This window comes from Gigantopelta aegis, chromosome 6 (assembly GCF_016097555.1).
Source record: "Gigantopelta aegis isolate Gae_Host chromosome 6, Gae_host_genome, whole genome shotgun sequence".
In the NCBI taxonomy this organism is placed as follows: Eukaryota; Metazoa; Mollusca; class Gastropoda; order Neomphalida; family Peltospiridae; genus Gigantopelta; species Gigantopelta aegis.
In genome coordinates this window covers 25,677,246-25,701,548 of record NC_054704.1, presented here as the reverse complement: position 1 = coordinate 25,701,548, position 24,303 = coordinate 25,677,246, and the positions used below count along the sequence as shown (strand labels likewise).

General features: G+C 35.8%; 1 protein-coding gene across 8 annotated transcripts in view; it reads left to right on the top strand.

The window, feature by feature from the left end:
• LOC121376524 (tyrosine-protein phosphatase Lar-like) overlaps positions 1-24,303 on the top strand; it is a 324,342-nt gene that overhangs the window by 293,599 nt on the left and 6,440 nt on the right. For 7 of the 8 annotated variants that reach the window (XM_041504424.1, XM_041504419.1, XM_041504420.1 and 4 more), the window contains 21 exons: positions 938-1,249; positions 2,981-3,292; positions 5,190-5,384; positions 6,757-6,849; positions 7,658-7,951; positions 8,864-9,151; positions 9,819-9,922; positions 10,525-10,738; positions 12,493-12,668; positions 13,256-13,444; positions 14,785-15,044; positions 15,629-15,744; positions 16,406-16,704; positions 18,257-18,355; positions 18,743-18,862; positions 19,417-19,571; positions 20,232-20,517; positions 21,116-21,209; positions 21,747-21,823; positions 22,875-23,009; positions 23,713-23,838. In XM_041504424.1, the coding sequence (XP_041360358.1) occupies positions 938-1,249; positions 2,981-3,292; positions 5,190-5,384; positions 6,757-6,849; positions 7,658-7,951; positions 8,864-9,151; positions 9,819-9,922; positions 10,525-10,738; positions 12,493-12,668; positions 13,256-13,444; positions 14,785-15,044; positions 15,629-15,744; positions 16,406-16,704; positions 18,257-18,355; positions 18,743-18,862; positions 19,417-19,571; positions 20,232-20,517; positions 21,116-21,209; positions 21,747-21,823; positions 22,875-23,009; positions 23,713-23,838 (3,944 nt within the window). The remainder of the gene's footprint in view (positions 1-937; positions 1,250-2,980; positions 3,293-5,189; positions 5,385-6,756; positions 6,850-7,657; positions 7,952-8,863; positions 9,152-9,818; positions 9,923-10,524; positions 10,739-12,492; positions 12,669-13,255; positions 13,445-14,784; positions 15,045-15,628; positions 15,745-16,405; positions 16,705-18,256; positions 18,356-18,742; positions 18,863-19,416; positions 19,572-20,231; positions 20,518-21,115; positions 21,210-21,746; positions 21,824-22,874; positions 23,010-23,712; positions 23,839-24,303) is intronic. The other variant, XM_041504426.1, reaches the window with a different exon arrangement.

The following is a 24,303-nucleotide window of genomic DNA, read 5'->3' as shown; positions in this document are numbered from 1 at the left end:
GTTTATTTTGGTGAAAAATGTTGCAAAAATAAAGTTGGTTTGAGAAACTGACATATATACTCAACCATAATTTTATTTGTTGTCTACATGTATTTTGATTTCATGATTTTCACTTTATTTCAAAACCTCACACATCCATATTATAAATTGTTTTCACAGTTTATGTTTACTTTGTTCTTTTTTCAGTGTATGAATGAATATACTGCACTTAAAATTAATTTGGGCAATAAATTATTTCTTTTTCTCTGGCACATATTGTTAAATAAAAAACAAAAAATAACAGAATTGTTTTTATTAACACAGAACTTTGTTTGTCTACCTAGCATTGAAAATCTGCATAAGCAGCATTTTGTTTTGAACTGAACATTTAGAATGCCCGTAATACTACCACAATTTTGTTGCTTGGTGGAATTAACCACTTGTTTTAGACTCAAACTGGAAAAGAAAGTAACAAGTAGCAGGAATGATTTTGTCCTTAAGGAAACATTTTGCTGCCTTGTAAAATTTAGGTTTCCTTGAGTATAGAACCATGATGTTTGAAAGAGTTTACAGTCCGCGGTTCTGTTGATACTGTTGTAGTTGTACTGAAATTACACTACAAAAAAGATGCATTCAGATTTAATTTTAGATAGTTTGTCTCGCAGTTGAAGCACTTGTGATGCAATGATGAGCAACTGCATGGCTCTAGCGGATCTGAGATCTCTGAAACTTTGCCTCAAGAATGGCTACAACTTCTGAGCTATGCAGAAAACTGAATTAAAACCAATAACACGTCTAGTATCGTTTCCTAACACTCTATAATTTGTGCATGATTACTGAGCACTCGTGCAAAAACACTGCATGCATTCTTTCCTTTTTCATTTCTGTTCAAGTTTTTTTCTATTTTTGTTCTATTTGTTTAATTTTTGTCTTTTCACCCAATTCTCACTCCCTTTAGTCCCTGAAGCCCCACCCCAGGCAGTAAGTGGCAGATTTGTGGATGCTCATCGTCTGAAGGTCTCGTGGAAACCGCCACGACGTGACAAACAAAATGGCGCCATTCAGGGTTATCAAATATTTTATGTGGAAAACGATAGCAGTGACAATGCGTTTTCCGATGCCAAGAACGAAACCGTGAAAGGCGATTCCCGGGAACATGAAATAAAGAACCTGCGCACTTGGACGAAATATAAGATCTGGGTTTTGGCTTTCACGAGGGTTGGCAAAGGTCCTCCCTCACAACCCATCATTGTGCAGACGGACGAGGATGGTAGGTAGTCCAGGAATGAGACCTTTTTGAGCTCTTTAATATTTTGCTCATTAACATCTTCGACTCTGGTGGAAGTTTTTTTATTGACACATTAATCCGACTAGGTGTTGGTTTCCAGTATATTTCCGCGTGCTTACTGACCAAAGTGGATTTCTTATTAAAATGTCAATAATATTTCACAATCCTATTTGTCCGTTTGTTTTTTTATTCATAAAAATCCTCTCTTTTTTTAAATATTATTAACAATCACTTTTTAACACCTAGTTGGGTTTTTCTGTTTGTTACTTTGGTTTCAAATTATTAACACACTTTTTTTTTAATTATTATTATTCCTAGGCATGCCACATTTATTTTACTTACCTTATAATTAGATTTTCTGGAGAGTTTTGTACTTTTAATATTTATTTTTTTTTTTAATATTCACATTATATTTTTTTTAATGTTTCTTTTTCTTTCTTTTTTAAATCTGGGTGCTTTTGATTAAATAAACTTGTATAATATATTTATTTAAATAAATATTTAATTTTCACTGTTAATTTTGCATTAATTGAAATGGCAAAATAGTAATTACTGTGTGAAAATTTAAGTCATTGAATAGATCCTTTGGGTTATCTAAAAAGTATACAATTGAACATATTCAGTTTACTGAATTACTGAAATGTTAAAAGTACAGTTAGTATTGATGAAAATAGTTTCTTTTCATTGAGGGGTTTTTTTCCTTAAATTTGCGTGTATTTTTGAACAAAATAGTAATAACTATTAAGTACAAACCACAATTCAGATTCCCAGAATTCCCTTTATACAGTTTTCATCTTGCCTCGTGACTATGACTAACATACTGATCCCTGTTTTCCTTCTTGTGATAATCGTTAAAATCATACTGATCTTATTAACACATGTATATATTGGGAGTTGTGATTGGTATGTACAAAGGACTGGAAATCTTCATTAAATGTTTCTCGACTAACACCTCTAACAAGTAAGTACATGTCGTCATGTTTGTTGCATGCTGTAACTGAAAACGCATGGTGTTAGACGACTGTTTCTGTCTTGTAATCTGTACTGCATGACAGTTTAGATGGTGGAAGTGTGTACTCCCTGCTTCTGTGTGTATTGTATGTATTAACAAATTGTTTTCTTAAATTTATTGATTTTCATTTTTAAAATTTTTCTTTTATGAAAAAAAAAATGGTTGCAAGAGCATCTGATGATTTCTGTTGATATCTTGTCTTATTAACCGAGATGAAAATCGAATGAGTATTGTTGATTGCATTTATGCTCTAAGTAAGGTATTCACAGACTGAATGCTATTAACCATGCAGTATTCTTCGGGAATTAAGTTTGATATGTTCAGATTTGTGTTGGATATGATCTTCTAAGCATGTTAATTTATTATTAAAGTGGACTCTACATTTTTGTTTAAGCTGAGATGGTAACTTGCTATGAATAAAGACGATCTTGAATGATGCATTCTTAGCCTTTTTAGAATTTAGCATGTGTCTATCACAATTTAGTTCTTTTTTTTTTCCTGTAATTTTTCTTCAGATCTGTGCATGAAAAAAAATGAAGCAAACAATCTTGATTTTAATGTTTTTTGTTTCTCGTATAAACTGCTCCTGTATCCTGCCTCAATCTTTAAAAGTGTTGATCAGTTAAAACGCAAACCTTTCATTGCCTTCATTGTTTGTTTTCGTAAACTAGGAGGAATTTAATTTTTTCGTAAATCTTTAGTTCCCGGAGAACCAAAGAGAGTGAGAGTGGAGGCCATTAACTCGACTGCCATTTTTGTCGAATGGCGGCCACCTTCAAACCAGAATGGAATTATTCGCGGCTACCAAGTCTACTACACTGAAGTTAACAGTAACGATGAGCCGATACCTGGCAAAACTCAGCGATTTCAAGACACCTTCGATGGCACAAAACACGAGGCAGTGATTACCTCCCTTGAACCAGATACACGCTACACCATTCGAGTTGCTGGTTATACGAGGAAGGGGGACGGCATACGAAGTCGGGTTAAGATAATAACCACCAAGGGTGCAGGTAAATTGGTGACAAAAAGTAAATGTAAAGATGTTAAAAAAAATAAGAATATTTTGTAAAATAGATTTTTATTTTCATTTTCATGCAGTTTTAAAAGTAGTGTTGTCATTTTGTTGCAGCTGCATGCGAAATAGCGCGTCATATTTTTTATTGGGCATGCTCGAGCTTTAAATGTTGGCGCCTGTATTTGGTCCATGCATTTATATGGATTGTTTGTATTTTGTACATTTCACACAAGTTCATGATGATTTTGTAACAGGTTTTAAAAAAATATATATAATCATGACTATAATGTTATGGAATTCATGTTTATAGCATTAAGAATTAATATTTATTACATCAGTTGCAAATATAAAGAAGATGTGGTCATGTCAAGCAGCTATTCAGTGAAATGTATCAGTTGTCATTTCGGTATATGGTTTCATGTTAACTTTCATCCTATATCATTTGATTTTTAAAACAAATGTCTATTGAAAAAACAATAATGATATTTTTATAGTTATCAAAAGGAAATTATGACAAAATCAGGATTTGTTTCCAGACCTTAGTGTTGGATAACAGACATATTCCTCACTTTTGATTTCTTTTATTAGTATCCTGCTTTTTGCAGTTATTAAATATATTATGTGATAACATCAGGCAAGCTAATGTTACCATGTTTGTGATTAATCACCAACTGGTACAGCCTAGCATGTATTCGTCATATAGCCACAATTTATTCCTCGTGGAGCCATAACTGATTGATAAGAACTGTTTGTGTGTCAGCTCAAGCTGCTGAAAATTAACAGTTTCACTTTTTAACTAGAGTTTTTTGTTATTATCCAATTAAATTTTAAACACAATGTTTTCGGCATACACCTACATACATATCTGGGCTATTTGTTCAGGACTTTGGGTTAATTGGGTTAATTGTTAGTGGGTAAATGGAGAGAAGGCTGTGTAATAGCTTTAAGCCTACTCACTGATTTGTTAAAACTCCACAGGTGGGAGTCAGTACTGGCTCGTTAATTCAGTTTATACCAGCCTTGTTTCATTTTAACTTACTTTAATGCTTATAGCCAGTTATATTTTAACCTCTCTATTCTGGGCACACACCTTAGCTAACTGAGCTGTTTGTCCAGGAGAGTGAGTTAATGATTAGTTGTTAGTGGATAGTGAGACACAAATCGGCGTAGTTCTCTTACACCTACCCAATGAGTCAATAAAACTTGCTCTGTACCAGGATGTGAACCCATTGCAAGCCTTAAATCTGATAGCTTAACCACAACACCACTGAAGCTAGTCTACCAGCCTTAAGTTAAAGTTTATTGTTGTTTAACGACACCACTATTAATCATCAGATATTGGATGTCAGACATTTAGTAATACTGACATATAGTCTTAGAGAGGAAACCATTTTTCCATTAGCAGCAAGGGATCTTTTATATGCATAGACAGGATAGCACATGATATATCAGTTGTGGTACACTGGCTGGAATGAGAAATAGCATAATGGGCCCATTGACGGATATCGATCATAGACCGACCGCGCGTCAGGCGAGCGCTTTACCACTGAGCTACGTCCCGCTTCTTTACCAGCCTTATGTCTGATGGCTTAACCACCACATAATAAGCTTTTTCACTTCCATTTCAGTGAGTGGAATAGTATGTACGGTCAATTAATGGACTTCACAATATGAGGCTGGTTAATTGCAGGAGATGTCGTTCATCCCTTAGCGCAGTGCCAAGCTTTTACGCATGTTCTTACAAATATACTGCAGAGCAATCATCCATCTGCTTTTAACTAACGTCAGTAGCCTGTGATTCTAACTTTAATTTTATTTTATTTTTACAAACAACAAAAGACTTCAGTTTATGTATGCAAAAATTCTGACAACAGTTTTGGTTTCTTTGCTAGTTCCCACACCACCTCGAAATGTGCATGTTGATCTGATCCAAGAAGACCCGCCGCGAGTCAAGGTCACGTGGCAGAGGCCGAGAGAGACGCACGGCCCGCTGGAGAATTACAAGATTATCTGGGGGCGGTCCGGGGAGAGATATGAGGAGAAGATCATCGCGGCAGATATCTACTCCTTTGTAACCTACTCCCTTGGTAAGCAGAATGGGAGGGCTACTTTCTTTCTAAGCTTTCGTTTATGGGGGGGTGGGGGGTTCATTATTGATTCTGAATATAAGCAAGGGCTGATGGTGGGTGTGGAGGGGGGGTCATTGTCGTTTCCAAATATAAGCAAGTTCTGATTGGTTGGCTGTTGGCTGATAATGAGGGTGGGGGGGGTTCATTATCGATTCTGAATATAAGCAAGTTCTGATTGGTTGGCTGTTGGCTGATGGTGAGGGTGGGGTGGGGGTTCGGAGTGGATTGGGGTGGGGTTTTTTTGATGTGTGGTTGAAGATATGTTTTTTCAAAATGGAGTCTCATTGCACAAATTCTTTATTAATAATTGGATAATTGGCTTACTGAAAATTTTTATTTACTTAGGGATCATTCACAATAATGATCACCAGTTACATATGAGTACAGAGAATGGTCATTTTAGTTCTGCGATGGTGGTCAACAATTGAGCTTTTCAGCTTCTGATTTGTCCATTTCTCCATTCCATTTTTCCTTGAACTCTGTCTTTTTACAAAATGGAGTATGTATAAATAATTTTGCTTTTGCTAGAAAATAATTTTAGGGTACATCTTAAAAACAAAACAGTTCATAAATGCCCTTAATAGATGGTTATGGCTTTAAAATCTTTTCAAATTGGAAACAGCATTTTATTTACTTTGACAAATTTCAGCTCAGCAGCTCTCTTACTATAATCTATATTAAATTAGTTTACCATTAATTTCCCAGATTTTATGGTACGTAATTTTATCCATATCCTCTGGCAGAATCGCTTCTTATCTTCTTATCTTTTTTCATTTTAAAGCTTTTCACAGGCATTATTCCACTCTCCTCTAACATATGGTCTGTACGGTAGTGAAAATGCTGATAATTGAGAATATCTTACATAACAATGTTTCTCAAGTTTGTTTTAAAAAAAACCAGGTTCAGATTTTACCACCTACATAAGTGCAGTCATAAACAGATCATAAAAATGTGATATGACAACAGTTGTTAAAAGAGGCTGAAGTCGGGTCAGACAAGGTTACATAAAACTATCAGTGCTTTCGTTATTTATTGCACTGTTTGTTACAGATTACTCCAACATAATGATGTTTCTTATATCAGTAGCAAATGTCTGTGTATGTTTGTGTGAGTCCATGTTTAATGTTGTGTTTGAACATTTTATGCTTCCGGCGTTAAATAAGTTTAAATATGATTTCAGACGAGTGATTCTTGCATAATGTTGTCTTTATCGTCGTAGTAAATGTGTTGTGTTGGTGCAAGTTCACATTTAATGTGGTGTTTAGAGGCAAAAAATGAAGTTGAAAATTTATGTTTCCAGCATTAGATAAGAGTTTAAATGTGATTTCAGACAAGGGTACGACATACGAGTTCCGAGTGTCTGCGAAGAATGATGTGGATTACGGGGAGCGGAATGTCCAGACAATAAAAACACCAGACGGAGGTAGGTTATGGTCTGATGATGGAAGGTGGCTTTTAAAAAAGTTTATTTTTCAACACATCCATGCAAATGACCTTATTTCATGGAGGGGTTTTCTTCATCATCTTTTTTTTGTGTGTCTTTTGTTCACTGCTTTTGGGGATTTTTTTTAACTTGGGGATTTTTTTAAAATTTGGGATGTTTGCATTTATTATGTACAAAAAAAAAAAGAAACCTAAAAAAGAAACAGAATATGCATGCTTAAAAGTTTGAAATTATCTTTTCCATTTTTACAAGATTGTGGTCTTTTTTGACATGATTAAAATATTGGTTTATGCTCAAATTAATATTTTTTGTTCACTAAATGTTATCATTAAAAATCTTTCTGTTTACTTAAAGTAGCCTTCTTATAAAACAAAATTAATAAATTGATCCTTTTAATAAATATCTGCTGTTGGTTAAAACTTCTTGTTTGGTAAATTTGTTATGACTGGGTTCTCATTTCACAAAGCAATCCTAGTGTTAAGATCACTTTAGGTGCATAGCTACCTTATTCGCTTAGGTGATCTTAGTACTAAGATCACTTCATAAAACGGGTCACTGTTCCAAAGTTGATTACATGAATATACACCACCCACAGAATAAAATTTCAATTAAATCACATATCCATAAAGAAAATATTGCAGCAAATCCACCAGGCATCAGACATCAATTTTGTTACCTTCCACATCCACCACGTGATTAGTTCTGTAAGTCTTTATTTTTTCTTTATTAATTACCATATTTGTTGCTTTTGCTGAGACAAACCATAAACTGTTCTGCATGTTTTCAGCCCCTGCCGGAGCACCTCAAAACTTCACTGCCACTGGTCTGAGTGAGACGAGTGTACACCTCACCTGGGACTTGCCGGCTCGTGCCCTGCGTAACGGCGACATCGTCATGTACCAGATCACCTACCACAAGCTGTCCGACCCCATCAACGAGGAGGACCTCAATGTCACTGACACGTTCGTCGACATCCTCGGGCTGGAGATGAACACCGACTACATCTTCACCATCAAGGCTTACACCAGCAAGGGCTCGGGGCCCTGGAGTAACAAGCTTCACTTCAGGACCTTCGGAAGAAGTAGGTGTAATAACAATAGTAGGGGATCCCACTTAAAGTTACAGTATTAAAACTCAGTATCCCACTTAAAGTTATAGTATTACAACTCGGTATTCCGCTAAAAGTTACAGTATTACAAACTCAGTTAATGCATTAAAACTCAGTATCTCACTTAAAGTTAGGGCATTACAATTCAGTTATATATCCTGTAAAATCTGATTATAGACTTTATAAACTCATTTCATTTAAACTTGAGTTTCGGGGCTATATCCACTAGAGTTTTAGCATACTGTCTTTGGAGACAAACCTCAACTATCTGGGCTGTATTTTCAGGATGGGTTATTGGTTAGTTGTTAATGGTCAGTACATTCATATCAAGACTCTATCAGGAACAACAGAAGGATATTGGCACTCCAGACAAGTTTCAAATGCATACCCCATAGTTACATTTCATAAGATGATTAAATGCTGATATCATTCTAGGTGGCAGCTTAGTTCACCTACTTCAGGACCATTCTCAATCAAGTGTCAAAATAACTATATGTTAGACCCCAAATAGCTGTTCTTTAAAATGTGCTGAGGCAACCCCTGCAATTAAGAAAATGTTTTCAGCAAAAAACATGCAGTGGAAAACTTAAATCGAATATAGTCCACAGCAAAACAAAAATGCTATCGAAAATTAAAAATTCCACTGCATTACTGACGGCCATGGGCAATGGGAAAACAAATGACTATAGTCCACAGCAAAAAAAAAGTGCTATGGAGAATTAAAAGTTCCACTGCATTACTGATAGCCATGGGCATGATAGCAGAGTTTGTAAGGTGTCATTAAACAAAATATTCCTTTCATTTTCATGTTGGTTGTATTTTGTGATGCACTTGCAGTTTTGTAGAATTCCCCTCATTTATTGGTATTGATTATTTCTGTTCCAGTGCCTCCAGCACCAAAGAATGTGAAAATCCGCCGCACGTCGTCCTCGATCATCGAGGTGACGTGGGACGAGCCGAACTTCCCGGTGGCCGGTTACCGCATCTACTACAACATGTTTGCCACGCCGGACATGGACGTGTGGCAGACGCTGGACACTGGACCCTACACAGTGGCCGAAATCACCGGCCTTGAGCCCCACACTGTGTACGCAGTCCGGGTCCAGGCCAAGTCGGTGGACGAACGCTATGGAAACCTCTCGGAGGTGGTCACTTCTGACTTCATACCTCCGTGTAAGTGAGATTAACATACAGTTTGCTGCTTCTGGTGTTTTTTCAGCCTTTTTCCCTCATTTTTTTCTCTTCTTTTTTTCTTTTTTTTCTTTTGTGTTGACAGTTACTCTAGGTATTTATTGCTTCTTTTTTTTTTAGTCATCTACCTATCCAACCAGAGGAGACTAGGTTTTTGTCTCCTTCCTTTTGTCCATCAGTCTGTCTGTCTCTCTGCCAGCCTCTCTGTTTGTCTTTCTGTCTGTTCCACATATACTTTTCCAGACATTTTTTTGACAGTGTTATGGCCAGGTCAAGTTTGTCTTTCATGGGAATTTATTCAAGGGCCATAACTCTGTCAAAAATAGAATTTGAACTTGGGAGGTTTGTGGACTCTGGTAGGAGACATGTACTCTTAGGATGCTTGTTTCTTCTGTTTGTTGTCTTGAGAAATGCCCTGTGTATATAATTTTGTGCATTCCTTTTGTATAGCCCAGTTTACGGGAATGTGCATATAAAAGATTACTTGTTGCTAATCAGCAGTTGATTTTTTTTTAAAGTGCAATTATGTTATCAAATGATCCTTGTTTTTCTTCTGTGTGAACAAAAATTATTTTCTACCACTATGCATAGATGTCCACTATTTTTGTCCACTATTGAAGATTGCATTGTTATTGTATTTTTAATTCAGATCGACGCGACACAGTGCAGAATTTTCGTGTGACTCTTCGTAATTCCAACATGGTGAAGTTATCATGGGATCGCCCGGAGAAGCCTTACGTAAATTCTTATCTTGTAAGTTTACTTTAATAGTCTTTTCGTATATGGAGACATGGAGTAGTCTTTGGTTTTTGTAATAAAAGTGTGTCCCTGAGGTACATGATCTTAATTTCATTAATTATTGAAGAATATTGAGATCGGATTAAAGTGCAAAGTTTATTTTTCACTTAACCAATATCAAGGGGCGGGACCCAGTGATAAAGCATCCTCCTGATGTGTGGTCAGTCTAGGATCGATCCCTGTCAGTGGGCCCATTGAGATATTTCTCATTCTAGCCAGTGCACCATGACTGTTTTATCAAAGGTGGGGGTATGTGCTATCCTGTCTGGAATGGTGTATATAAAAGATCCCTTGCTACTAATGGAAAAATGTAGTGGGTTTCTTCTCTAAGACTATATGTCAAAATTGCCAAATGTTTGACATCCAATAGCCAATGATTAATAAATCAACATGCAAACTTTTAACTTTTGTAGGGTAATATTATAACTTTTCTAATAAAGTGTGTGCCTGAGGTACAAGAACTTAATTTAATTAATTGTTTAATCATGATTTCCGTTATTGGCAAGAATAATGGGATAGTTTATTTTTGACTTATCCAATATGACTTTGTTTTTCAGCTGAAGTACGAAGGTGTGAAGCACTACCGTGAGAATGACGCCATCAAACAGGTGTACCAGGGCCCGGAGGAGGTGCGTATCCCCGGCCAGTACTCCCAGTGGACCCTGCAGAATCTGCAGCCCAAGATGAGGTTTGACTTCAACATCAGCGTCATCTTCCAGGACGGATCTGTCGGAGAGGACCAACACATCACCACGGAAACACTCATTGAAGGTAAAACATTGTAAAAACTAAATTTCTATCAGCCAGAATGACAGTTGCTTTTGGTAGAGCCTTGGGGTTATTTTGCAATCCTGACAGTTATAAAATGTTGCTATGGTAGTGGCTGTGATATGTTCTGTTCTCTCTGTGTAAAATAACTTTTCCTGCTAATTAGCAGCAGTCTTTGTGGTCGTGAAAGGTTTCATCTCAAGTTTAAACCAAGTGTCAGTTTGCCATTGTTTGTAAACCATTAGCGGTGTGAGTGGGAAGAGGGGGGGTGGGGGTGTGATTGAGCATGCCTTTCTTGTCTTTTCTGTCTAGTAGAATATTATTCTCAACATCACTATAAATTATAAAACTGCTTGACTATAACAAAAGTGGTCTTCTGAGACTTGGATGTCAAAGGTAGTGATATGTATTATCTTGTGTATGAGTAAGTGCATATGAAAGATACCTTGCAGCAAAGCTTTAAGAATAGCCTGTGAGGCAGTGGGTTTCATTAAGCCTCGGTCATGCTGTCAAGGATCATCTGGAAGGATCCACGATGGATGAAAACTTCAAGGATGACCCCGGATTATTAAGGATAGGGGTTAGTTGACAATGGGGGGCGCTACGGTTCGATACAGATTGCTAAGCATTGCTACGGATCGGTATCGTTTAGTACAGACCGCAACAGAATGTCATGAATGATGCTGGATCGTATACATGGTTAGCCTGGCGTCCTGATCCTTGACAGTGTGACCGGGACTTGAGGCCAGGGATTACTACAATTAAGTACGGTTTAAGAACGGTTTATTACGGATTAGAACAGATTATTATGTTCTTCTACGGATCATTAAGGATGTACTATGGTTGTTCGATTCGTGATTAATTTATGGACATGTTCAAAATTTTCACGGACATACAAGTACTACTACGATTGATCAGGGATTTAATACGGACAGTTACAGACCACAACGGATTGTCACGAATGATGCCGGATTGTATCCATGGCTAACCTGGCATCCTGATCCTTGACAGTGTGACTGGGGCTTTAGTAAGTGTTTATGAAAGATACCTTGCAGCTAAGCTTTAAGAATAGCCTGTGAGGCAGTTGGTTCATGTCTTACTCTTGACCAAAGTACTGTAGAATACTTTATTTTCACAGGATAAAATGTTCGCGATTTAATGAAAATGGGTCAATTCGTTAACATTTATTTTCGCAAATTCCCCAACCGCCATCAATAAAAAACCGAAGTACAGGTGTCAATAATTCAATAATAATGAACTGATCGCTAGCACATGCGAAGGAAAACAGCATAAAGCTTTTTAGTGTTAGTATTGTTTTATTATCATGTATGTACTTACATGTATCATCGTTTTCTTGATTTAAAGTTTTAAACAGCTTTTGTGGTTTGTGGTTTGTTCGGTGACAGGAGGGAGCACCGCTTTGTTACTACTAGCCTCGTACATCGGAAACTAATGTGGTATAGTTGAACGAGACTACATTATTTATTTATTTATTTGTCGGCCTTTATTTTCGCGTGGAATATATTTTCACGAATTTCATTCACACGCAAAAAACGCGAAAATAAAGTATTCTACAGTAGTCTGGTGTTGAATGACAGCTGAATGGAGTTTCTCTTGACCAAGTATCACAGTTACATGTGTTCTATAAGTGATATATCTAATATCTAAAAGTGTCCTCAAGAGTCGTTAATAAAATTTAACATTCCTTTCCTTTGTCTGTAACAGTCCATTTATATGTTTTCTCCTTTTGCTTTCAGCTCCGCACTACGTGCATCGGCCTGAGATAATCAAGATCTCGAAGGGATCGATCACGCTGAAGCTAAGGCGGGCCTCTGAGAAGAACGGTCCCATCAGTCACTACCATGTGATCGTGGTTCCACAGAGGCACGACCAAACGCTGCAGAAGTTTCCACAGGACTTTACACTTGATATGGTACGTGGTATCATTTTACTTTTAAACATTTATTTTGTGTTAGCAGGGTTATTTTTCTTGATCAGTGAATGCTAGTTCCAAAATGTAACACGTGAAAGTGAGTTGGATATGTATTATTAAATGTAGTAGTATTCTCTTTTTTTGACATATCGTCAGAAACCAGATTTAAAATAATTTTAAATATCTTTTCCAACTGAAGCCTGTTTATGATGTTTGTACTTGCTGTTAACTTAGGCATCATAAAGCAAGCAGTTTCAGGTTAACTTTATATGTCATAGAGCAATTAATTTTGATCATACTTATTTTATTGATGTCTGTGGCCACAGGGAGTAGCCTATCATATGTCTTTAAACCAATAACCACATGGTTATTGCAGTGTGACATAAATAACAGGTGTGTAAGAAAGATTCTTTATTTTGTTGGGTTTGTTTGGGGGTTTTCTTACTACATTTTGGTGGGAGGGTCCAGCTTATACCCTATATACAATATTTTATCCACTTTTTGTTTTCAAACCATATGGACAATATTAACACCCCAAAAACCATCCCCAAAATAATCTATACATGTTTTTCTTTTTGTTCATGCAGCTTTCAAGAGACACTGAAAGCGTGGACAATCCGGCTGCCTATCCCTACATTGCCGCTCGGTTCGATGCTCGGAACTTGCCGTCTGAGTTTGAGCTAGGCAATGGTCAGGAATACGAGGCGTTCTTCAACCGACCCCTGGACCCTGAAGATCAGTACCGAGTCTTCCTACGGGGATACTCTGTTGATCCTGTGAGTAGCTGTGGTCTTACAGATAACACATTTGTAGATTTGTCTTGTCTCGTTACAGCTAGTGCTCTTCAGTGACTGGTAGTTTGAAGGCTTTGGTATGTGTTGTGTAGCTTGTAAAGTGGATCTCGGCAGTTTACATATAGAATACTAAACGAGATTGTCTGTCATACCATTTTTATGAAACGAGTGTAGTTTGAAGGCTTTGGTATGTGTTGTGTAGCTTGTAAAGCGGATCTCGGCAGTTTACATATAGAATACTAAACGAGATTGTCTGTCATACCATTTTTATGAAACGAGTGTAGTTTGAAGACCATGATATATGTTGTATAGCTTATAAAGCAGATCTCAGCACCTAACAGTTTACAATTAAAAATTGTACAACAGTGTTTTTGAACAGTCCTATCCCTTAACATGTATCTTAAGACTGAATATGGGTTGTAACTGACAGCATCAATCTTTTGTGTTAGGTAGGAATTAAGTTTTAATTTGCAATGTAAAAAAAATATGGCTTATAACTTACAGCATTACTCTTTTGGGTTAGGTTTTAATATTAATAGTTTTAATATCCAATCTAAAACAGTATGGGTTGTAATCTTTTGTGTAGAAGACCTGCATTATATTTTGTATTTAGGCCATCCAGATAATGGTCAGTTAGAAGGATTTTTATTTCGTTATGGTTATTTTAATTATTATATTGAAAAGCATAGGAAAATATTAAATGTTCTAAAACCCATAATTTTATTCTGAATTTGACTACTAAAAATCAGATTAATATTGCAAGGTGGTGGTTTTCAAATATGCACCTTAACACCTGTAAAGTTCACAAATAACTTTTGTTATCTGCAGTGGAAATAATTCATGCATATAAATTTAACGACTTTGTGTTAGATACAGATGCTGCAAACAAATAGCCCCACCCAGTCTTGTTATTTCTGGATTTGTTCACTTCAGGGGTGGAATTTAGCTCAGTCTGTGGAGTGCTCGCTTGAGATGCTTGCGTCGCAGGATCAGACCACCTCGGTGGATCCATTCAACTGACTGGGTTTTTTCTCATTCCTGCTAGTGCACTACAACTGGTCAAAGACTATGATATGTGTTTTCCTGTCTGTGGGAAAGTGCATATAAAAGATCCCTTGCTGCATTAGGAAAAATGTAGTAGGTTTCCTCTGATGACTACAAGTCCAATGTTTGACATCCAATAGCCAATGATTAATTAATCAATGTGGTCTAGTGGTGTCGTTAAACAAAACAAACCTTTTTCTTGTTGTTTAACTTCATGTACATTATTTTTAGTAAAATTGATTACCCTGTTGACATATTTGGTCTGATTAACCTTTCAGCGGTTGTACACATCCAGTGACTACTCTGAACTCATCCAGCTAACTGATGACGGGTCCACCATTTGGGTGAATCCGAACACTCACAGGAAGCCCGGTGGGAACAATGGGAAGTCGGGGCAGAACACCATTTCTGTTGGCGGACCTGAAGAGGTGGAGGAAAGCAATGAAAATAACAAACTTCTTATGATCGTGGCACCGGCTTGTGGCGGCGGGGTTTTTCTTATTTTAATCTGCGCAGTCATAGCTTTTTTAATGTTCCGGTAAGTGAAAAACAAATTTGCAATTTATTTTTCACAGATTTTGAGATAAAAAAAAATTAAACCTATAAACTTTTTTTTAACACAATTTCATGACAGAATATATATATATATATATTTCTATTATTGTTTCTTATTTTTCAATTTATTTTTTGTCTTTTTTAATAAAAAAATATCTTGTTAGGGTTATATATACTTCTTGTTCTATGGACCAGACATAAGAAGCTGGCACTGGCACATTTCATTAGCTGTTGTCTTTATTGTATACATTTTATAATAAATGTCCCTATTTTGTAATGTAACAATTAATTTTGACATTTTTTAGTAATCTGATCTTAGATATTACTACTGATGAGTAGAACTAAGGCAAATTTTTAAAAAAATATATAGTTTGATTATTGATGACACATTGACATTTTTTTCTTCTATTTTGTCTTCCTTCTTTCAATATAAATTTAAAATAAAAATAAAATGTAAATGATCATCTCACTACTAAACTGTTTTAAAAATAGTCTTGATAAGTATAGTGAATAAGTAGCTGTATTTGTAATTTAAAATTAATTGTTAATGTTGTGGGTTTTTTTCAGCAAAAAGTCCAGTTCCAAAGGAGCCATCCTCGAACCCGAGTCTAAAGTTATGGTGGATATCCCGCCATACCTGGTGGATCCTGTGGAAATGCGACGACAGCATTACCAAACCCCTGGTGAGTGAAATAGATGTACTTCAGTATCAAATAGATTGCATCAAAACAGATTATCAGAATATGCATTAAAAAATATGTTCCCCGGGTTGTGTCCCTAGATTTCCGGACATTGAACTCTGTGGTATATGAGCGTGGCAAAAACTTATGCAACACAACTAAAAAAGAATGCAAATTGCATTAAGTTGGAATACCTAGTGCCATGAAGACAAAAGTCACAATAGGTAAACAATGCTTGTGTGATGAATACCTTTGCTATAAATATAGAAACACATCAGATTAATGAACTAGTAAAATATAAGGTCAGATTTAAAATTGTCTTTCAAATTTGAAAAATATATTAACAGACAAAACAATTTCTAGAGTCTGTCCCACAGGGAATGCCTTTTTTTCATACTATGGGATTTATTACAAGTTATTTATTTCGTTGCCGATTGTTTTGTAACTTTCACTCAAAAATAGTTGGGATTTTTTTGTTATTTCCACAAAATGTTTACTTTCTTTTTACGTCAAACAAAACAGAAATTATTTTTAAATTTTTTTTTTATAGGACGATAGGACAGACTATAGTTAAAATTTATATTCTGTTTTAATTGAAGAATTGTATATGACAACTAGAAAATGTCCTTTCACTTCATCATTTTTGTTTTTTTCCGTACTTCAGCTATGATCTCCCACCCGCCCATACCGATAGAGAGACTGGCCGAGCACATTGATAACTTAAAAGCGAACGATAACCACAAGTTCTCGCAGGAGTACGAGTCGATCGAGCCTGGACAGCAGTTCACGTGGGACAACTCGAACCTGGAGGTGAACAAGCCGAAGAACCGGTACGCCAACGTGATCGCGTATGACCACTCCCGCGTCATCCTCCAGCCCATCGACGGCGTCCCGGGCAGCGACTACATCAACGCCAACTACATGGATGGCTACAGGAAGCAGAACGCTTACATTGCCACTCAGGTATTACTCAGAGTCTAGCTATAAAGATTAATTATCCCATAGTGACAAGTCATCGAAGGGATATAGCATGTTGCCCATATGTGCATATGTCATACCACAACATCATTGCTCTAGCGACTTCATATATAGGATTATGATGCCTTGAACAAGTTGGCATTTCACCTTTTTGTGTCAAAGGTCACGGTCACTATTACCGTATTTGACCGGAAATAAGCCCAGGGGGCCAAGACAACTCATTGTAAGCTTAGCATGGGGTGGGCTTATTCCCAGACAAGGGGCCAGTTTTGTTGAAAAAAACACACAAAAAACTAATAATTAAAATAAATAATAATTAAATGAACTAGGAAGAAAATGAAAAACGTCCAGTAGCACATCTATTAATTAGTGTTCCATTTGTTATTAATAAATAATAATTGTTTATTAATTAAATTGATTTTTTTTACTAGTATCTAATTATCAGAAACACACCTTCTATGTTACAATTACTTACCAGTGCTGTTTATTTACATTCAAAATTTATGCTGAGAAGACTTAAAACAACAAACTCAGCGTATACACACGTTTCTGACAGGCAGCCAGCTTACACTACAAAGAATTGTCAATCTAGGCCATTGTTCTTAGCCAATCAGAATAAGGTATTTGCCTAATTAGCATTAACTGCGGACCCAGTGTGGTGGTAAAAATAGACATTGGTTTTAGTTCAGACTTGGGTTTAGGTACTTCAAAGAAATACTGCAGACATGAAATTGAAAACAATGTTACACACTGTTACTGTTACACTACTAAATCTCACTGGTGGTAAAATATTGTGTTACATTTGTGTTTAGTTATCTGCAGGAGGTATGACCTTTTAAATGAACTTTGAGCACACTTGCAGTTTTGTTATTTATAAGGTGACGAAGTTGGGGGTGGGCTTATTTACGAATGAGGGCCTAATTTCTTAAATGCTAACAAAACGGAGGGGGGCTTATTCAAAGACATGGGCTAATTTCCGGTCAAATACGGTACTTAAGATAGAAATATGATGTCACTGTTTTACCGACTTTATTTCTCATCTGATTTTCATGAAATTTAACATACAGGAATGGGATTAAGCAGTCACGATGGGGTTTTGTAGCATTTCAGATGCCTTGTTAATATCATGGCTATACCTAGGGGTAATAATAATACCATTATAAACCCATGTGATAATTTTAGTGTATTAACCTGGTTAATAATGGTATGCAAATTTGCAAGGTCTCTAGTTAATGTGTTGTGAATGGGTCATTTGCTTACAAGCAAACAAGACCTGTATACCTGGGCGTAATGTTGTCATTTATTACCGATGGCGGCAACTTTAATACTGTGATTTACTAAAAAATTGAATTAAAATGTTATTTTAGAAGTGTTATAGGATAAATAGAATTCGCTACTAGTGTTTTTTAATATGTAAAATATCAACGTCGTCTAGTTAATCGGTATTAATACTGATTAACATAGACTCGGTTGATATTTTCCATATTAAATTCCTCTATATATATGTAGTTTGACATTTTGTTTCTTTATGTTACAGGGACCACTTCCAGAGACATTTGGTGATTTCTGGAGAATGGTTTGGGAACAGAGGTCCACAACCATAGTGATGATGACCAAATTGGAGGAAAGGTCACGGGTAAGTCTCTTGTACAATTCTGCCAGCATTTTAAAGTCATTTTAGCTTCAATTCTGTCAGTGCACCACGACTGGTATATCAAAGGCTGTAGTATGTGTTATCCTGTCTGTGGGATGGGATGGTGCATATAAAAGATCCCTTGCTGCTAATCAAAAAGAGTAGCCCATGAAGTGGCAACAGCAGGTTTCCTCTCTCAGTATCTGTGTTGTCCTTAATCATATGTCCGACGCTATATAACCGTAAATAATAAAACATTTCCTTCATTTTCTTTCCAATAGCCAATGATTAATAAATCAATGTGCTCTAGTGGTGTAATTAAAACTTAAAATCACGACTGTTGCTTATTGGTTGTTTGTCGTGTTCTGATGTTTTCTTGTTATTTAACAGATTAAGTGTGACCAGTACTGGCCGGTGCGCGGTGCCGAGACGTACGGCATCATGCACATTCACCTGGTGGACGTCACCGAGCTGGCTACATACACCATCAGGACATTCCAGGTGGCCAAGGTTAGTATACACTGTATCAGAGGGGACATTACTGAAATCAACTTCACTATGTGATATTTTGTTTTTAATTTAAGAATTGTCAATGATTATTTGATTGATTTAAAAAGAAAATTATAATAATAGTACCAGTGGTCAGATTGGTCATAAATTAAGTGCAGAAATAGCATAGATCTGGACTTAATGACTACATGTAGAAGATAATTATCATTTCTTTTAAGCTGAAATTATTTTGGATGACTGAGTGGTAATATTTTCCATTACCCACAGTATATGGGATAAGCAAATTTGGCATTATTTAACAACAATTATTTAAAATGTTTTATAAGGCATTTAAACTAATTTCAAGGTCTCAGTACAAAACTCCAGTTTACTGTGATTGTTGTAAAAATTTACCGTTAATGCAAATTTTTTGTTTTTACTGAGCCTTTATTTTGTTGTATTTTGTTTTTAAACAAAGCACTTGTTATCCAAGATGTAAACATGTTGAAATAAAGCTATTTGTGATGGTGTACAACTTGCACAAGATGATGACTAAAGTATTTATCGCTCCACAGTACGGATGCCCAGAGAAGCGCGAGATCCGTCAGTTCCAGTTCACGGCCTGGCCGGACCACGGTGTCCCCGACCACCCCACGCCGCTGTTGATGTTCATGAGACGCGTCAAGTCATGTAACCCGCCCGACGCAGGCCCCATGGTGGTGCACTGCAGGTGAGTGATCATGAGGTGGTCTGTTCTTTATTCTATGGGATTCACAATGTTTAAGATTTTTTAAATTTTATCCAGTGCTCTTACAAAGGTAGTGGTATAGGTATGTGACATGGACTTTCATGTGCCTCTATGTGTTAGGATTTGGATTGCACTTCTTAGAATAATGGATGTTAGAGATGAATGTCGGGGAGAAATCATTGTTATCATTGCAGGTTGGATTCAGTAAATCATTAAAATGGTGAACTACGGGGGTAAAAAAGGAAATCATAAAAATTAGAAATATGGTTTCTTCAAACATGAGCATAGTGTTTTGCAATCCTTAAATTGAATGGTGGGGGTGTAGGGGCACAATCACTCTTAGGTGCCTCAAAAACAAAAATCATGTGATATACTTTTGTGACAAGTGATGTGAAAAAGCCTTTATTGGGAGAGGAGCCTGTAGTGAAGTTTCTCTTGTCTAGACCATGTAAATGCAAGGATGTTCAGCAATAGCATCAATTTACAACTATTTTTAACATCCACATTTACTGGATTGTCAACATGATAGTTTGGTACTGAGAAAAATATGCCAGGTTACACTTGTTAATCAAGCCATATAAATTAGAGCACGTGTAAACATATTTTTATAATAAATTACTACAAATGTTTTCTTTCTCCTAGTGCTGGAGTTGGCAGAACTGGAGCTTTCATAGTTATAGACGCCATGTTAGAGAGGATTAAGCATGAAAAGACTGTTGATATATACGGGCACGTGACCTGCCTTCGAGCTCAACGAAACTACATGGTCCAGACTGAGGACCAGTACATCTTCATTCACGACGCGCTGGCCGAGGCGGTGCAGTGCGGAAACACTGAGGTGGCCGCCAGGAACCTCTCTGTTCACATTCAGAAACTCACCCAGCCCGAGCCCGGGGAGACCGTCACGGGCATGGAGCTAGAGTTCAAGGTACAGTTGGAGATTTCTGCATATCAAGATGACAATGCCTACTGCATTTGTTTTCTTCTTTTCTTCTTTTTTTCTGTGGGTTTTTTTTATTATTTCATTTGTGGTGTGAGGGTGGGAGAATTGCTGGTTGCTTTTCTTAGTGGATTTTTTTTTTGTCCTGGCTAAAGCAATATATAGTTTTTATATATCTTCGACAACAACTCATAAAAATGTGTCTGGTAGGACCCTTAGGTTCAAGAATTGTAGCAAATATATAAATTTTTTTTTCTCTCTGTTGGAACAATAAGACATCATGACGTAGTAAATACGAATTGGTACCATCACCTCATAGTACGATAGCTATATGGTACTAGTTACAATAAGGTGTATTTTCATCCATATTTTATCAGTATTATAACCAGTGTTACAACATTATCTTTAGCTGTCAATATAAGTAAATATATGAGTTTTGTTTGTGCCAAGGGAAGCAATTTGCTTTGGTCCTGACTAAAACCTCACTAACCACATTAATCAACCTTTTGAAAAGCATTTAATATATGTACAAGATTATCATTATTAGTCTAGCTTGTGTTTTTAAATGGTCTTAATTGTATTTCAGAGGTTAGCTAACGTGAAGGCTAGTCCTAATAGATTTGTTAGTGCAAACCTTCCGGTCAACAAATTTAAGAATAGACTTGTCAACATACTGCCTTGTAAGTATAACTTTTTATATCATTTTCTTTCTTTTTTCTAAAAAGTAGAGGTTTTCTTGCTAGTTAATGCTTTACAGGAGTGATGTTTTGCCATCAATATTTGGTTAAAGTTTTGATTGCAGCACATTTTCATTATTTGTTGGAATATCTATAATATATCTATAATATAATATGTATCAAAAATAAATCTCTTTAATTGTTCAAGTACAGTTTAAATTGAAATTAAATTCTTTGAACAGCTTGTAATGCTTTATTAATACAATTCATTATTATATTGTTTAAAATGCACTTCAACACCAGATGCTCTTTAATTGAGAATCAATATATAAAAATCAATATATTGATGTAAAAAGTAATATTTTTATCATTCCTTAGGACATATTTTATAGAAAATGTTTTACATAATTACTTTAATGTATTCCTCAAATTAGTTGCCTGTGACATCTGTATTTTTAATGGCTGATTTAGTCACTGAATGACATATAAATACAAGTATCTGATACCTTTGTGATAAGACATTTCTTAATTTTCTTTCAGATGAGTCAACAAGAGTATGTCTACAGCCTATTAGAGGAGTGGATGGCTCAGATTATATCAATGCAAGCTTTATTGATGTGAGTTTTCTGTTCAGCTAATCATTCTATATTGTATATTTCTCTCAATCTTTGTTCTTTGCAGTTAGATCCTTTTTTAACCTTTAGACTACTGGATTAATTTTGAACAAAAACCACGTTGAGTGGTTACAAGTTTATAATTTTTACTCACATATATTCACTTAAATGTTTTATAAATACATGAAATAAAGTTCATATATGAATCGGTAAGTATTATTTTCGTGGTTTCTTTGTAATTTTTATTAGTTTTAGACCAGCTAATGGTGATTAAAATTAGGCAAAAAATCGAAAAAGTTTTGTTTACTTACGGGCATTTGTGGCCAGCTATCCAGTATTTATGTCCATTATTCCTGATAACAGTGGTTTTCTGAACAGAATTTTTTTTTAAAACCCGAACTACGATTCATATTGCAATATTTTGTAATTTTCGTTGTTGGTAAAATGAAAAAATTTACTATTAAATTAGCTGTCACAATCAGCTATCGATCCCTGAAAATGACCGCGACGTGCCGCCATTGTTGTCGAGCAAAAATACTTGCCGAAAACTACTTTTTTAACTCAAAATTTCAAGGTATTTTCAATTGAAAAAATCAAAACAAAGCCACCATTTAAAAAAAAAAAAAAAAATCTTTTATTATATTTCCGTTTCCAGTGAGTGTCGTATGCAAAACAGTGGGAAATATGAATTGGGAAATGCACTGTATACAGTATACAGTATACAGTATGTCGAAGGACGTTACGTCGGGCGAGATATCTTGCCTGCAATACTCAGAAGGTTAATAATAAATAAGTCCCAGATCACAGAAATTTTGTCATAGATGAACATGTGCATGTGCATCTCAAAGCACTTTAAATCAATTTTAATTGTTTATTTCTTTTTAAAAAAAAATTAAAAAAAAAAAATTAAAAATTTAATAATCCTCATGGAATTCTTGTTAATTATTTATTTGATTACAGCTAAGATTATAGAATTAAAAATTAAAATGTTTACAATATTTATTTTCAGAATTTAATTATTTTAATATTCATAACATATTGTCTTTGATACCAGGGTTACCGATACAAGAAGGCGTACATTGCCACACAAGGTCCTCTAGCTGAGACGACCGAAGATTTCTGGCGAATGTTGTGGGAACACAATTCCACCATTATTGTCATGTTAACAAAGCTTAGAGAGATGGGCAGGGTGAGAAACAGATTTTCTTTGTTATTATTTTGAAACAAAACCCTGGCTGGTTAATATTTTTTGTCTATGTTAGTCAAGTTTATCAACTCACAATCATGATAGTTAGTTTACTAATTGTTTAGTTATTTTGTTACGGTTCAAATTGCATTAAGTTTAAAATATAGTTTTCTTTATATTAAAAACACCACTTGGCAGTGTTTTAAGAAATTGCATTAGGCTTTATAAGGTTTTTGTTAAGACTACACTGACCATAGTGGTGTAGTGATTAAGTCAGTACTGTGTTGGTTTGCATCTCATGGCATACTGGCTCACCATCGAGAATGATTTTTAACGATTCGATGGTTAGGTGTAAGGCCACTGTATTGACTTCAGTGTAAGGACACAACAGTGATTTTGAACGACTCGATGGTTAAGGTGTAAGGCCACTGTATTGACTTCATTGTAAGGACACAACAGTGATTTTGAACGACTTGATGGTTAAGGTGTAAGGCCACTGTATTGACTTCAGTGTAAGGACACAACAGTGATCTTACTGACAACTATTCATTAATCTACTTTTTAGAACACAGCAAACTTTTTCAGATTTTTTTTGTCGTAAATCATTTTCATCTCATCTACCAAATTTGTTTTGTTTTTAACAACATTATCCTGTGCTTTGTGTATATGTGAGTGTTTCTAATGATGATGTGTCCTCACCTTGCAGGAGAAGTGCCACCAGTACTGGCCGAGTGAACGGTCAGCGCGCTATCAGTATTTCGTGGTTGACCCCATGACGGAGTACAATATGCCACAGTATATCCTCCGAGAGTTCAAGGTCACAGATGCCAGGGTAGAGTATTTGTACCAGTTATTACCATCTACTGTGGACGTAGTAAACCCACAACTTGTAGCTATTAGAGGCTATAATTAGTGGAGTATCATATTAAGGCTGTTTCCACTGCTGATGGGGAGGGGGGTATGTCAGTAGTGCAGACATAAAACCCAAGTAAATTGAACTTTCGAAATATACAGTAAAAGCCTTAAAAACTGGAAACCCTTCTAAATTGAACATTGGACCAATAAGCTAGTCCTAGTGTTTTATTTTTGTATATAAATTGTACCTTTAATGTAGAACAATTTAAAAAAATCCTGCACATACCCCTCAAAACTTGGTCCTGGGGGGTGTCCAATTTAGAGTGGTTTTACTATATTAGTTTTTATTTCAATTTAGTCCATTTTATAGTTTTTATGATTTCCTTACACTTACTGCTAGACTTCCAGCTGTCGTCCTCATTTAAAAGTCATTTTTGCCAAG